Here is a 14,466-nt window from a genome sequence, read left to right on the forward strand (position 1 = left end):
TATTTTAACTCTCTGTATTACTGACCTAAAGGAACACTGCTTCGTTGATATAAATGCAGAGTACATATCTTTTATCAGAAGATTTCAAAGCATTATTGTGAAATGGTTAAGCATCATTATACCTATTTTACAGACAGGTAACCAGAGTAGCTTCAGTTGGAGGAGGCAGCATGTACATGTGATACCACATCTCCTGAGCTGCTGTCTAGTGCTCCAAAATTTCAGCTGCCATTTTTAAAAAAAGAAGGGGGAAAGAAATCTTGTTATGAAGATAAATTTCAAAATATAAGCTGAATGTAATTTGTAGTGAGGTCCCGGGGCAGCTCCAGGCCTCAGCACGCGCGCGCATGGGCGCACGCACACACACACACACACACACACACACACACACACACACACACGCATTAAGCATAGATAGCATTAAGCACAAATATTAGAGCAGTTATATAACCTAAATTGGCCTTTACTTTCACTATAATCCTGTTCATTTATATGAAGTATCCCATAACATATTGCATTAGCTGAAGCAAGCTTTGGCTTAAGTAGAGAAGAAAGTTGTCAGGCTCATGATACATGATTCTTTTACCATAGCACCTGGTAGGGAGTTATTCTCATAAGATGGTATTGGAATGTCCCAAAGGAAGAGGACAAAACATGATTGCTCTACTCTAGTACAAATCTAGGAGGTGCCTTCACATCTCATGGATTTGGAATGCATGTGTTCAGAACAAAGACATAAAGGGTAGACCTAGGAATCAGAAAAACAAGGTAGAAAGCTGATTTATTAAAGGTAGTTTCAGATGGCGCACACAGAACCTTGCACTTGTAAACAGGTTCTATATAAAAAGATGCATAAGGAGTGTAACTTTGGGAGCAACCTTTTCACATATAACAACACTGCATAAGATGGCATCCTGGAGATTGGTATCGTATAGAACAGAGGTGGGCAAACTTTTTGGCCTGGGGCCACATTGGGGAATAGAATGTTCACGCAATTGGGGTTGGGGTGGTGGGAGGGGGTGAGGGCTCTGGCTGGGGATGCATGCTCTGGGGTGGGACTGGGGATGAGGAGTTTGGGATGTAGGAGGGTGCTCTGGGCTGTGACCAAGGGATTTGGAGTGGGATCAGGGCTGGGGCAGGGGTGCAGTAAGGGGTGCAGGTTCCGGCTGGGGGTGCAGGCTCTGAGATGGGGCTGGGGATGAGAGGTTTGGGGTGCAGGAGGGTGCTCCGTGCTGGGATCAAGGGGTTTGGAGAGCGGGAGGGGGATCAGGGCTGGGGCAAGGGTTGGGGTGTGGGGAGAGGCTCAGGGGTGCAGGGTCTGAGCAGCACCTACCTCAAGCAGCTTTTGGAAGCAGTGGCATGTCCCTTCTCTGGCTCCTACACATGGAGTGGCCCCTGGCATTCAGAGCCAGGCCATACCACAGCTTCCGGGAGCTGTATGGTGCGGCCCACCGACCCAGTGCCCCAGCTGGAGCACCAGTGTGGCCCACAACCCAGCTCCCCAGCGGGAGCTCATGGTTTGGCTTAAAATGGCTCGTGGGCCAGATCCAGCCCACAGGCCGTAGTTTGCCCACCCCTGATATAGAATGTTTTTTCCACACTATATAATTAATGGCTCACAGCAATAAGTCTAACTGATATTGGTTATTTTGTGTCTCGAGTATATTTCATAACAAACCAAAGTGCGGTCAAGCAATTGACTATACAATTTAACAATATGATAGCTGAAGAATCAACATTGTTAATTATTTTAGTATTGATCAAAGCAGATTAGAAAGGATAGGGACAAACATAACAGGAAGATCTGCACAATCTACTTTAGTGACATCTCATTCTGGTGCTTACACTTGGGATCATGTTGCAATACTGTCCCACCAATCCCAAGCGTTTAAAAATCATGTATGAGTCCCCCAGGAATCATGACCCTGACTTGAAAATCATGGGATTTTATAACATATTTTGGTTCTTTTTATTTGCCTTCTGGTTCTGAAGATTTTAGGGTTCACATTTATAGGCTTTTCTCTGCAACCAGGAAAGCTAAAAACTCTTTTTTTTAAATGGAAGAAAAGCTTCCCATATAATAAAATTCAGCAGCTGAGGCCTTAAATATTCTGAATGCTCATCATGAGATGATCTGGAGGCTATAGTGGATCACAAATTGAATATGTCAAAAATGCGATGCAGTGGCTAAAAAAGCTAATAGCATTCTGGAATGTATTAACGAGAGTCCTGTATGTGAGACACAAAAGATAATTGTTCCACTCTGCTCTGCACTGGTGATGCCTCAGCTGAACTACTGTGTCCAATTTTGGGTGCCACACTTCAGGAGGATATGGACAAAGTGAACAGCATCCAAAGGAGATAAAAAAAATGATAAAAGTTTTAGAAAACCTGACCTATGAGGAAAGGCTAAAAAAACTGGGCATGTTTAGTTTTGAGAAAAGAAGACTGAAGAGGGTCTTGATAACAGTCTTCAAGTATGTTAAGAGCTGTTATAAAGAGGAGGGCAATCTATCATTCTTCATGTTTGCTGACCATAGGTCAAGAAGTAATAGGCTTAATCTACAGCAAGATAAATTAAGATTAGCTATTAAGAAAAACTTTTTAACTAGAAGGGTAGTTAAGCGCAGGACCACACTTCCAACAGAGGTTGTAGAATCCGTCATTGGAGGTTTTTTAGAATGGTTAGACAAACACCTGTCAGGGATGATCTAGCTTTACTTTGTCCGACCTCAGCACAGGGGGCTGGACTTGATGATTTCTCAATGTCCCTTCCAGCCCTACATTTCTATGATTCTATAGCAATACTGACACTTATTGCACAGCTGAAGAGGGAAGGCCAATGGAATGAACCCTACCAAAGGGGAGCCAGTCTGAGAAACCAAGCAGAGCATGCACAGTCTACTGCAAATGGTGTCAAATTGGCTTAATGGAGGAATTTAGAAGAGTACCACTCCCATCTCCCCCTTCCCTGCTATCCCATTTCAGTCCTTGACTGAAACACAGAGATCTCAAGTGACTTGCCCAAAGTACCACAGCAACTCAGTGGCAGACCCTGGTATAGATCCTAAGAGTCCTAACTTTCAGAACCCTGCTCCAACCATTAGTGGGAACACCCACTTCTTCACCAGGAACTTTTAAAAATTGTGGTATATTGTGATTTATTTCTCTTTTTTGCCATAAACCCACTTTTCTTTTGAAATTACTATAACTTATTAAGTAAGGTACTTACTACAGAACCATAGCCATGCTGTCATAATCCCTCAGCCTACAGAGATGGAAAAGGATTTTCTGTCGCTATAGGAACATCATCTCCCTGAGCGATGGTAGCTAGGTCAATGCTTCTGTCGATCTAACTGCATCTACACTGGGGGTCAGGTCGCCATAGTTACAGCAATCAGAGGTGTGCTCCTACATTGAAGAAAGTTGTTAAGTATGTACCAGGCTGTACTCAGACTCAGAAAACATTTAAACACATACTTACTTTACTTGTATATAGTTCTATTGACTTCAATAGGACTAATCAAGTACTTACAATTAAGTATGTGCTTAAGTGTTTGCAGGATGAGGGTCTGACATATTAATTCACATTCTGCTTGTTGGAACCTTTTATTTAATTTAAATAAAAATTGAAGAATCTGAAGTCACCCCTTGGTAGTCTGAATAAAGATTATTTAAATATCTTAAAAAGCTGTAAACATTGAACTACCAGCATATGCTTTAGATTCACATTTTTCCCATGTTTCCTTTTTACGTGAATATTCTCAAATTATGTCTGATCTGCCTTCTGTAGTCACATCTAATAACAATTAGAATGTGCAATGGAATAAAGATTCAAACCAATGGAAAATGTATGAATAGACTTTGGGGGAGTAGTATTTTATTTAATCTATCACCTTATTTGCTTGAAAAAATATTCGACAGAATAAAATGTGACATTAAGCTTACTAAACAGAAAATCACTGAACAGAAAATTATCAAATTTGAAAGGTGCTGAGATTAACTGTGCTTCAAGTTCATTGATTTCTGCACATATTAATTAAGGGTTTACTTTTAATAATGTATAGAGATGCAGTTATCATTATAGATGATTAAAATATACTCATAAAGTTCTAGGGTAACTTCTTGAGTTACTTTAAGTTATTCTAGAAAGGAGAGGATTAGACTTTTATTAAAAATTAGTGATATTTTAATCTTGCCAGATAGGGTTACCTTAACAGACAATAGTTTGAGAATTATCAAAGACAAAAGGACTAATTCTGATGACAAAACACATATTGGAATAAATCAATTGGTTCCCAGAATTTTTTGGAAATCACCTCTGTCCCTGGTAATATATCTGATTGCACAAGTCAGGATCAGCTGTTTTCAGTTCTAGCAATACATGCTGTTTAATATCCATTGATATTAAAGGAAAGCATGTACATGCGTGCTTCAGTGCAGTAATGTACCTCAGAGGATAATGTCCTAAAGTGTCTCTTCAGTTGGCACTGCTGTCTTTAGCAATTTGGTTATCCACTTTGCTACAGTTTTAAATGTAAAGTAAATAAAACATAAATAGACTGGACCCTGCAGATGGTTTAACAGACATATATCCAAAGAAATGTGTGTGTGCATGATCCTGGCAAGACTTGAAGCTAAGAAAACTTTGAATGTTGATTCTGCTGACTCTTGCAACATTTGCTATTGTAAACTCACAGCTGTAGGTATAAGCATGCACACTATTTCAATTGTACAAGAGTTGGAGATGGGCTTGAACCAGAAGTTCAGATGTAATGAGGCAGATATTCAACTGGTGTAAATCAGCATAGCTCAGCTGAGATCAGTGAGACCATGCGAGTTTACACAACTTGAAAATCCGGCCCAAATCTATCACACACTTGATTAAAACCCTTATTTGTTTGTTTTGTTTCTTGGTTCGTTTGATGTTCAGTTTTCTTGTTTATTTTACCACTGTAAATTTGTGGAGTTTATTTTAAACATATATATTCAGCATGTTAGAAAATATGCATTTGATAACAAACTCAAATGAGCCAATATATTGCAGTCAAAATCTTCACATTCTGGTTAGCGTAAAAGTCAAACTTAGGGATTCAAAGGATGCATCAGAATCCAAACTCCTAATATAAGCTCTGCTTTCATCTGGTCCATTACAGAAACAGGACTGAGCTGGGGGGAAAAAATCAAAACTGAGCCCATATCTGGGGAATTTGGTTCAGGCCCCATCTTGAGTTCAAATGTTGTAAGTTATTAATACTTGCACCATGCATTCAGGAAAGGGAGAACTCTTTTCAGACTGTGAACTCTTAGGTCAGGGTTGGCAAGGCCTGATGATCCATTGCCTTGCACCTTGTGCAGCCATCCTCAGGAGTGCAATACAGCACTCTGGAACAGGAAGGGTAGCGCCCCACACCGGCTTTACGCTAGGGTCAGTTACCCCCACAAAGCAAGCAGAGCAGCTGGGGCTCATGCCAGTCTCTTTGCTCTGTAAGGCCCAGCAGGCTCGCTTCTGGCTGCCTTGCAGCAACGCCTTATTCTTCGTGCATGCCAACGTGGTGCAGCGGTGACCGTCTTCCCGGCCTAAGGCAGGTCTGGACAGGTCCCCGCGCTGCAGGCGAAGGAGGGAGCGGGAGAGGTTGCATTGGGGGCAGATAACCGCCGATGAGGCGTGTCAGGTACCGCTGTGGGTGTGCAGCAAGGTGCGCCCCACCCAGAGGCCAGCGGCTGCTGCCGGGCCCTGCGCGCCGGCTATATACAGCGAGCGCAGCCGGGGCAGCCCGCGGCGCGCAGCTCTTTGTGTCGTAACAGGGGAACTTGGCCGCGCCAGAAGCCCTGCGAGGAGCGCCTGCCTCGCTGCGCCGCGTGGCGAAGGGGGCTCCTCCCGCCGCCATGGCCGAGCCCCGCCTGAAGAAGCGCCGGGGCAGCCTGCCCGTGTGCCCCGGCCACCAGCTCGCGGTTGGCAGCCGGGTGAGGCAGAACTTCCCGGCGGCGGTGGAGGAAGGCCTGTGCGGGGTCACCAGCGCCCTGCTGGAGCTCGCCTACCGCCTCCAGGCGCTGGTAAGGCGGCGGGCGCTCCCGCCCGCCCCGCCGCTGCTGCTGCTGCTTCTGCTTCCTGCCCGCCTCCCGCCTCGCTCCGCTTTCATGCCGCCTTTTGCTCCCCTCCCGCTCGGCCCTTCCCCCAGCGTTCCCCATCCGCCCTGCCACCCCCGTCTCTGCTTCCCGCCGGCTCACCCCTTCCCCAGCAAGAAAGGGCCAGGCCCAGCCTCAGAAAGCCCCCTCCCCCAAAGCGACCTCTTGAAGCCAGATATTGTGGCTGCTTTCATTCACCGGGGGGAGTGAGGGGGGATTTGATAGCTATTTTGAAGGGGGGTTCCAAAGAGGATGGAACTGGGCTGGTGGCACGTGGCAGATGACAGAACAAGGACTAATGGTCTCCAGTTACAGTGGGGGAGGTTTAGGTTGGATATTAGGAAAAACTTTTTCACTCAGAGAGTGGTGAAGCAATGGAACGGGTTACCTAGGGGGCGGTGAAATCTCCTTCCTTAGGGGTTTTTAAGGGCAGGCTTGACAAAGCTCTGGCTGGGATTATTTAGTTGGTGTTGGTCCTGCTTTGGACTAGATGACTGCCTGATGTCCCTGCCAACCCTGATAGCCTATGTGTTCTAACAGGTGTACAGCATGCTCAGGCACCAAGGTGATGGGTGCCTTGGAGCTATAGTTGGCAGTCCCTGTGTTGTGCTACATTTATGAGAGCCCTCTTGAAACGGGTAGGCAAATTTTTTGGCCCAGGGGCCACATCTGAGTGGGGAAATTGTATTCAGGGCTATGAATGGAGGGGGAGGGTGTGTGGTGTACAGGAAGGGGCTCAGGGCAAAGAGTTGGGCTGCAGGAGGGGTGAGGCAGGGGGCTCAAGGCAGGAGGTTAGGAGGCTCAGGACAGGGGGTTGGGGTGCAGGAGGGGTTCAGGGTGTGGGCTCCAGCCCAGCGCTGCTTACCTCGAGCGGCTCCAGCGTGGCAGGGGGGGCTAAGGCAGGCTCCCTGCTTGCCCTGGCCCCATGTCACTCCTGGAAGTGGCCAGCATGTCCAGCAGTGGCTCCTGGGGGTGGGGTGGGGTGGGGCAAGCGGCTGCACCATGTGCTGCCCTCACCTATGGGTATCACCCCAAAGCTCCCATTAGCCATGGTTCCCTGTTCCTAGACAATGAGAGTTGTGAGGGCGGTGCCTGCAGGCAAGGGCAGCACAGGGTGCCCTCCTTTGCCACAGGGACGTGGGGCCGGCTGCTTCCGGAGCGGTGCAGGGCCAGGGCAGGCAGGGAGCTTGCCTTAGCCTTGCTGTGCCAGAGCTGGCAATCCTGTGGGCCAAATTGAAAGCCCTGACAGGATGGATTCAGCCCGTAGACGATAGTTTGCCCTCCTTTGTCTTAAAGACACAAATGGGAAACCCACTTACAGTGAGATCAGTTATAATGAAACTCCATTGATAGGACCAGCTCCTAAATTCCTCACTCCCAGTTTCACTCAGGCACCAATCTCACTGCTGGGGTATAATGGAAGTATGGAGTTAAAGTTTTGGCATGTGTAGTAGCATCAAAATCCCTCCAAAACTTTTCAGCACATCAGTGTTTAGGTTGTTTTTCCAGTTTGAATGAAGATTGGTTGAGGGTGGGGAAAGGAAAGACCACTATGGGCCACAGACATGCAATTTATAGGTTCTCACAGCACTTTAACTTTGCACTTCAGCGTATACCAGTTTGCAGCAGCTGAGGGTCTGGCTCGGTATTTTTTGTTACTAGAGTGAATGTTAAATATATACCTTGAATGTTCACAGTAGGCCAGAATCTGCTCTCTCCCTGTGGTTTCAGCTGAAATTAACATTATTCCCAGAAGAACGAATCCATCAGTAGAAGCAAAAGAATGATAAATTCTAAGCTTCTGTTAATTTAATCTTACTAGTTATTTGTCCTAATATTGACAACTGTTCGAGGGCTGATTGTAGGCTTCAGAGCAGTAGTTTGAATAGATCTTTTCTGTACTAAGGGATTTAAGAGAGAATGCTTAAATACATGGGACTGCTCCACCACTGTGTTACTCCAATTTTACACTAGTGCAACTCCACTAAAATCACTAGAGATATGCTGACAAAACTGTAATAACACAGTAACAAATCAGTGCCATGTATATTCTGCAAAGCTCGTGTGGAAAACTGGGTGTATAAGACCAGTTTACAAGAGGGGACAAGAATAAGGAATCCTTGCAACTTTGGAATAAGTTGCTTGGAAGCAATGGAGGTTGTGTGTGGTGAAAACTGGTTGTGTTTGTGAATCAGTGAAAGATCAGTTTGTTTTCCTATGAACATCACTGATATTTGAAGTGAAGACCAGCAAGAGATTAATCTTACATGAACTTAAAAAGACAAAACAAAACTGTTTACACTAATGCTTGGATTTCAGCAGACAAGTCTTTAGTTTTACTCTGAGTAACAAAAGCCCACAACAGACAGATCAAACAATAACACATTAGGCTGAAATATCAAATGTTAAAGAAATGTGCACTTTACAAAAAAGCTATTAATCAGTTGTTGGATGATCATCAGCACCCTACACCTCATGCCCCATGCTGCATTCCTTAGACAAAATGTCCATTGATTGACTTCAGGATCTGACCCTCAGTATATCTGTGAGACCCTTTGATCAGCATTGGTGTAAAGCATCAATCCAATAAAAAGTATAACTGATAAACATCCACCTGTTAAGGCAGAGGGTTTTTTTGTAGATTTATTATAATACTTGGCACTTATAGCTGGGGCTGGTTGAAAATTTTCTATCAAATTGGTAGCAGACAAGTCCGTTCTAATAAATTTGATTGATAATATAGTTCACAACCTACACACAGATATTCAGATAAAATCTTAAATCGTATAATGAGAAAATATGTAATTTTAATACTTTTCTAGTCTCTTGAGTTCTAGAGATTCAAGAGACACTGTTATGCATTTGATTATTCTGTTTCTATTTGAAGTGGTATAGCACATTGCTACTGAGGAATGTAGGTTGACTTCTTATAAACTTTACAGTCCTTTAGTAGAGTGTTACAGGTTTGGTTGGTTCTTTTTTGGGGGGTGGACATGTTATATTGAATAAGTGCTTGGCATGTTTTGGTAGATGGGTACCGTGTGTCAAATTTAATTACTTAGGCTTTGTGCACATTTGTAAATGAGAGGTTGGGGAACAGAAGAAGGTAGAACACACTAAGAAATATGCCTACCCCCAAACAGACACCTTTCTGTGCCACAATGCATAGGTAGGTCATAGGGCTGCAACAGTCCCTCAGCAGACTACTCCATTGAATAGTCTGCACTAGTGGCAACTCTGCATCTCCTATGTAGACTGATAGAACCACTGGATCGATGTAGTTGTAGATCCTTTGTCTCTTTGTCTGACTGGCCCCCAATGCTACCCTTTCACCATTCTTCATATTAGCCTGTGCAGGGCCAATGCAGAATCCTCTTCCACAGTGCAGAGGCCCTCATGTGCTGTGGTCTAACTTGCACCTTCTTGTTATGGAACTTAAATGGTGAAGAGATCTTGGGACTGGTTTTTCACACCCTGGGTGCATTCCACCCAATATGAATAAAACTGACAGTTGAGCATAGTTTAGATCAGTGGTCCCCAACCTTTTTGTCTGGCCGGTGCCAGATGAAGGACCATGGCAGCAGTGGAGCACCCGCCAAATTTCTGCAGCATTTTGGTGGCGGCGCCGCCGCTGAAATTCCGCAGAAATTCGGCGGCATTTTGGCAGATGCTCCACCGCCGGCCAGGATGCGGGCGCATTTAGATGCTCCCATGGGCACCATGGCGCCCGTGGGCACTGCGTTGAGGACCCCTGGTTTAAATCTTGGAGTGTCTAAAGTTACTGTACTTCTCTACAAAGCCATTAATTCAGAGGAGCAGAATTTTGCCTGTAATATATTTATAATAGATCTAAGTGGTACCCTTAAGGGGGGCAGTGTGTGTATGTATGTATACATAGTATAGTTATGTATTACCAGTAATATTTCCCTTGGAAAATGACTAGTCAGCATAGTCTATAAGGAAGTTGATTAAACTGAGGCAGTCTGTTTTTCTTGTGTGACCTAAATCTGTTGTAACTTTTTTCCTCTTTCATATTTCCAAATTTACATATCTTAAAGTTAGTTTTAGCTGAGTCCTGTCTCTTAAAGGGACCAATCCTATATTCCTAATGCACCCAGCATTTCCAGTTAAGTCAATGGGAATTGTGGATATGCAAGGAATGCAGGATTGGGCCCTTAACAGTTTCAATATACTTCTATTTTTATTTTTTTAAATAACCCTTTGTCTTTTGGAGTTGTTCTTCAAAATGGAAACCTGGGTAAGTTGATTTGGGTTTGGGGGGATGAGGGCATTCAGTATGAAGAATTAGGCAGAAGAAGGGAAAGGAGAGAAGAAAGGAGAGAAGTAGAGTGAAACATAAGGTTAAGAAGAGTGAGACTGGGCAGCTAAAGTGTAGATAGGAAAGCGGTGGGATGAAGGTGTATCAGGAACCAACAGCAATGCAGTAAAGGAGAGAAAAAAATCCAGAGTTACAGTTTCAGAATGTAGTGAACAATGATGTCAGGAGGCTGAGATGGTTCCTCCTGGCTGCTGGTATCTGTGGAGACCATAGACTGGTGCCTGCCCATACTGGGGGCACAATCTAAAGGGAAGGACACGTGACTTCCCACGTCTCCCCTGCCCAGTGACCCCAGCCCCACATTACCTGCAGGGAGGGGAAGAGTGGGGTCTGTCCTCCTCTACCTACCCCTCTCCCCCCATGTTTGGCTGCTCTCCCTGGCAGCTAGGTGGAGAATAGGACAGAGCCGCTTCTACCTGAAAGAGCCTGTTTGGGAGGCAGGGGTGACCCCTCAGAGCTTCTCTCCCTCCCCACCCCTGGCAGGCCAGTCTAAGGGGGGCACTTGGCCCCCCTACACATTGCCTCTAGTGGAGAGGGAGAGGAAGCTGATGATTTTGGTGCCCTAAGTGGGTCCCTCTGGGTCTGCTAGTGGTGATGGTGAAAGGATCTGGATACTTTTCCCTACAGAGAAAGACAGTCATCAGTTTCTGATAGCTGTTTAATTTTTTCCCCAAATCAAAAACCCATTTGAAGCTAGAAGTCATAGGAGATTATCACTCAAAGCAAACAGTGTCACCAAAACAATAGTCTCATGTCTAATGTTCAGTGGACTGGGGTGTGTGTATGTATTCTTAAAAAGATGCAAACTACCTGATCTGGAGCAGAGCCGCCCAGAGGATTCAGGGGGTCTGGGGTCTTCGGCAGCAGGGGGCCCCCGCTGCAGAAGACCCGGCACTTTGGCAGCAGGTCCCGGGGCAGAAGGACCCTCCTGCCGCCAAATTGCCACTGAAGACCTGGAACAGAAGCAGTTCCAGGGGCCCGGGCCCCATGAGAGTTTTCCGGGGCCCCAGGAGAAGGTGAAGGACCCTGCTCCAGGGGCCCCAAAATCTCTCATGGGGGCCTCTGCAGGACCTGGGGAAAATTGCCCCACTTGCCCCTGCCTCTGGGCGGCCCTGATCTGGAGGAACATTTGACTTACTTCATTTGTAATAATTGGGGTAGAAGTTTTTAGAGGTGCCGCAGGCAGTCAGAAGCACAAGCACTATTGAAAATTTTCTCTTTTGTTCTTTAAATATTAGAGCTGATTGACCTGTATTTTGTTGGATATTAATTTCCCTCTTCTTTTCTCCTAACTCCAGGCTTTCATACTTTAACAGCAATCTTTTTTGTTTAAATATGTAGGGTGAAGTTTTTGATCAATCTGATGTGGCTCTACCAAACTTTTCAAAGTTTTTCCAGCAGCAGGCTAAAGAAGAGAAGGAAGCTGCAGAGGCCATGTTGAAATACCTACAAGAGAGAGGAGGCCATTACTGTACCAGAATCATCCAGGTGTGCAGCAGACAAATCTGCTCTTCCATAATCAGCAAACTCATCTATACATCTGTTGTGCACATCTGTCGCTCCCAAACTTTGGGTGTATGCACTGTTAGCTTTCCAAATACTTTAATTCCCCAATCATATTCACTTGTTCTTCTTTAGGGACTTTTTTTTTTTAATTAGACATGCAATCTTGACTCTAGGGTTTGCATTTTTCTAGCCAAAGATAAAATAAGGGCACTCATTCATATTTTTCTCTAACATTTTGCTACCCTAGTCAGTCTGGTGTTTGTTGCTATGGTAGAGGTAGCTATGCAGAACTTTTGCCCACAGACTCTGAAACTGAGGGCCGGATTCTGGCCTCAGTTCTCTGTGGTGCAAGTCCCTTGACCTTAGTAGAGTTACTTCAGTTTTACACTGGTATAATAGAACTTGTCCCAGAGATTAAGCCAAATTTTAATCTCCCTACACAAGTATAAATCATGAGTAACTTGAAATCAGTGAAATTGTGTGTAAACTCTTATAGAAGAATCAGGCTCCTCAGACTTCTGTATTCAAGTAGTGTCCTATAAACAGTTAAATGTGTAATACTGCTGTCTGCCCTTCACAGCATTCATTTATAGCAGCCATGAGTAAAAAAGTTGCCCTTAAGTAACTGTAACACATTCAGTTTCCATATTGTAGTCAGAGGGTTGTTTTTGTTTTGGGATTTTTTTTTTTGGGGGGGGGGGTATTTTATTTGGGTTTTTTTGTTGTTTGGTTGAGAATGAACCTCAGTTATAGCTGCAGCTATCTGAATCCTTACTGTCTGAATTGAAACATGTTATTGTTAGTAAGTATACTGGAAGTGGCAGAATCTGACCACTGACTCAGAAAAGATTTAGTAAATGCCCAGAAATGGAAGGAGCTGTTGCAAAATCCTAGCATCCTTCTGCAATGCATTTCTTGTTTGGAAGACCAGGGGTTTCAGGGAAATAGAATTGTTAGTTATTGCTAACTTGCTTTTTATGTTTCCAGAGACCAAACTGTGAACATGTATCCAATGTGGTGAAGGCCATTGAAGTAGCATTGGTTCAATGGAAAACAATGGCAGGATATTTTGAAGAGCTTTATGCCCTGAGCATTGAAAATGCAGACCCTCATAGTGCAAGTACTATTAAGAAACAATTTGTTGAACCCAAGATCTGGAAGATCAAGTTGGTGGGAGACCTCCTGACCAATGCTCACAGGCTTGTGTGTTCCCAAGATGGCAGAGGCAACCTTGGAGACTACCTTATGGAACGGTTACAGGAAGAGCTAAAAACAGGCATAGAGACAGATTCTAGGCACCACTGCACCCCCTGTACATTTCTTCAGCAATGCAGAGGGACTGCAAAGGGGTTGCAACAGCCCCCAAAACAATTCTCCCAGAAGAGCAGTAGCATAGGGCCAATGCACGCAAACCAGTGCTGTCCTTCCTCACAGTCTCTGGGCAAGGATATGCCAGGGGCAAAACGGAGGCAAGAGAAGGAATAGCTGGAGCACTATGCCCATTCTCGGCCATGGAGAAACCGATAGGCAGTCACAGGGGAGGCTGATGTAAGTTGTCAGCCCCAGGGATGCTTTGGCTCCAAATTGAGTCTCAAATCCAGGAGATGAAGTGATGGTTTAAAGCCCCATGACTCCGCCCCCCTTCCCCCTTTACACTCTTCCTCCTGGGCTGTGCTTTCTATGCTATGCCTCCTCCAAAGTGCAGCACAGAATCTAATCTGTAATATACCACCTCATATCATAGTTATTAAGGCTGCTAGATATAGATAATGTCAACATTAATTTAACCTTTCAGAGTCTCTTACCCATAAATAACATTTCTTTATTTGGAAACTACCAGACCTCTAGGTTTCTTTCCTGTCTTAAATGGTTGATTGGATTATTTAGTGCAAAAGAGGTTTAAGTATATAAGGCTTTTTAAAGAAAAAACCTTTTTAATACAGAGTAATTTCTATGATGGAGAAACTATAGCTTTTTATATTATTAAACAAATAAGATATTATACAGTGGTGCTGGAACTATTTTTGTAGTGGAGGATGCTGAAGATGGAAACCATGTATTTGGGTTGTTACTACTACAAGTCAAGGGATGCAGCAGTACCGTTAGTTCCATAGTATATCGATACAGATTGTATTATGTAATCATTCTTAAACATTTTTACTGTCTTGGTAAATATTACATGGATATTTTTAAGAGACTTGTTCTTAAAATGAGGGGGACTTCGATGATATTCTTATAAATTTTGTAGCAATTATAATAGAGTAATTCAATAAACTGCTTTCTATCCAAGTTATTTCTAGTTCTTCACTTCTCAAAGATGAAGGATATTAATGTTTTGTACACAGTTGAGTGCTTATTTGTAGGAACATAGCCTTTCTGAGTGCAAGCAAAGCAGATAACTAGCCCAACAGTCAGAAACAGTGGAATGCTATTTGGTGGATAGCTCAACCCCTCTGAATCAGTAGTGAACCAGTGTACCAGAAATTCCTTCT

At 44.3% G+C, this 14,466-nt stretch overlaps 1 protein-coding gene across 2 annotated transcripts; it reads left to right on the forward strand.

Annotated features, from left to right (window-relative positions):
• The first annotated feature begins 3,992 nt into the window (after positions 1-3,992).
• Positions 3,993-14,263, forward strand: LOC115650477 (ferritin light chain-like). Of its 2 annotated transcripts, none has more exons than XM_030560501.1 (3): positions 3,993-5,589; positions 11,810-11,956; positions 12,962-14,263. In XM_030560501.1, the coding sequence occupies exons 1-3, from the start codon at positions 5,545-5,547 to the stop codon at positions 13,457-13,459; spliced, it is 690 nt and encodes a 229-aa protein (XP_030416361.1). In that variant the 5' UTR covers positions 3,993-5,544; the 3' UTR covers positions 13,460-14,263. The 2 variants fall into 2 exon arrangements, with proteins under 2 accessions (XP_030416361.1, XP_030416360.1); XM_030560500.1 differs by lacking the exon at positions 3,993-5,589 and adding an exon at positions 5,655-6,057.
• The last annotated feature ends 203 nt before the right edge of the window (positions 14,264-14,466 follow it).

Source organism: Gopherus evgoodei, chromosome 4 (assembly GCF_007399415.2).
Source record: "Gopherus evgoodei ecotype Sinaloan lineage chromosome 4, rGopEvg1_v1.p, whole genome shotgun sequence".
Classification (NCBI taxonomy): Eukaryota; Metazoa; Chordata; order Testudines; family Testudinidae; genus Gopherus; species Gopherus evgoodei.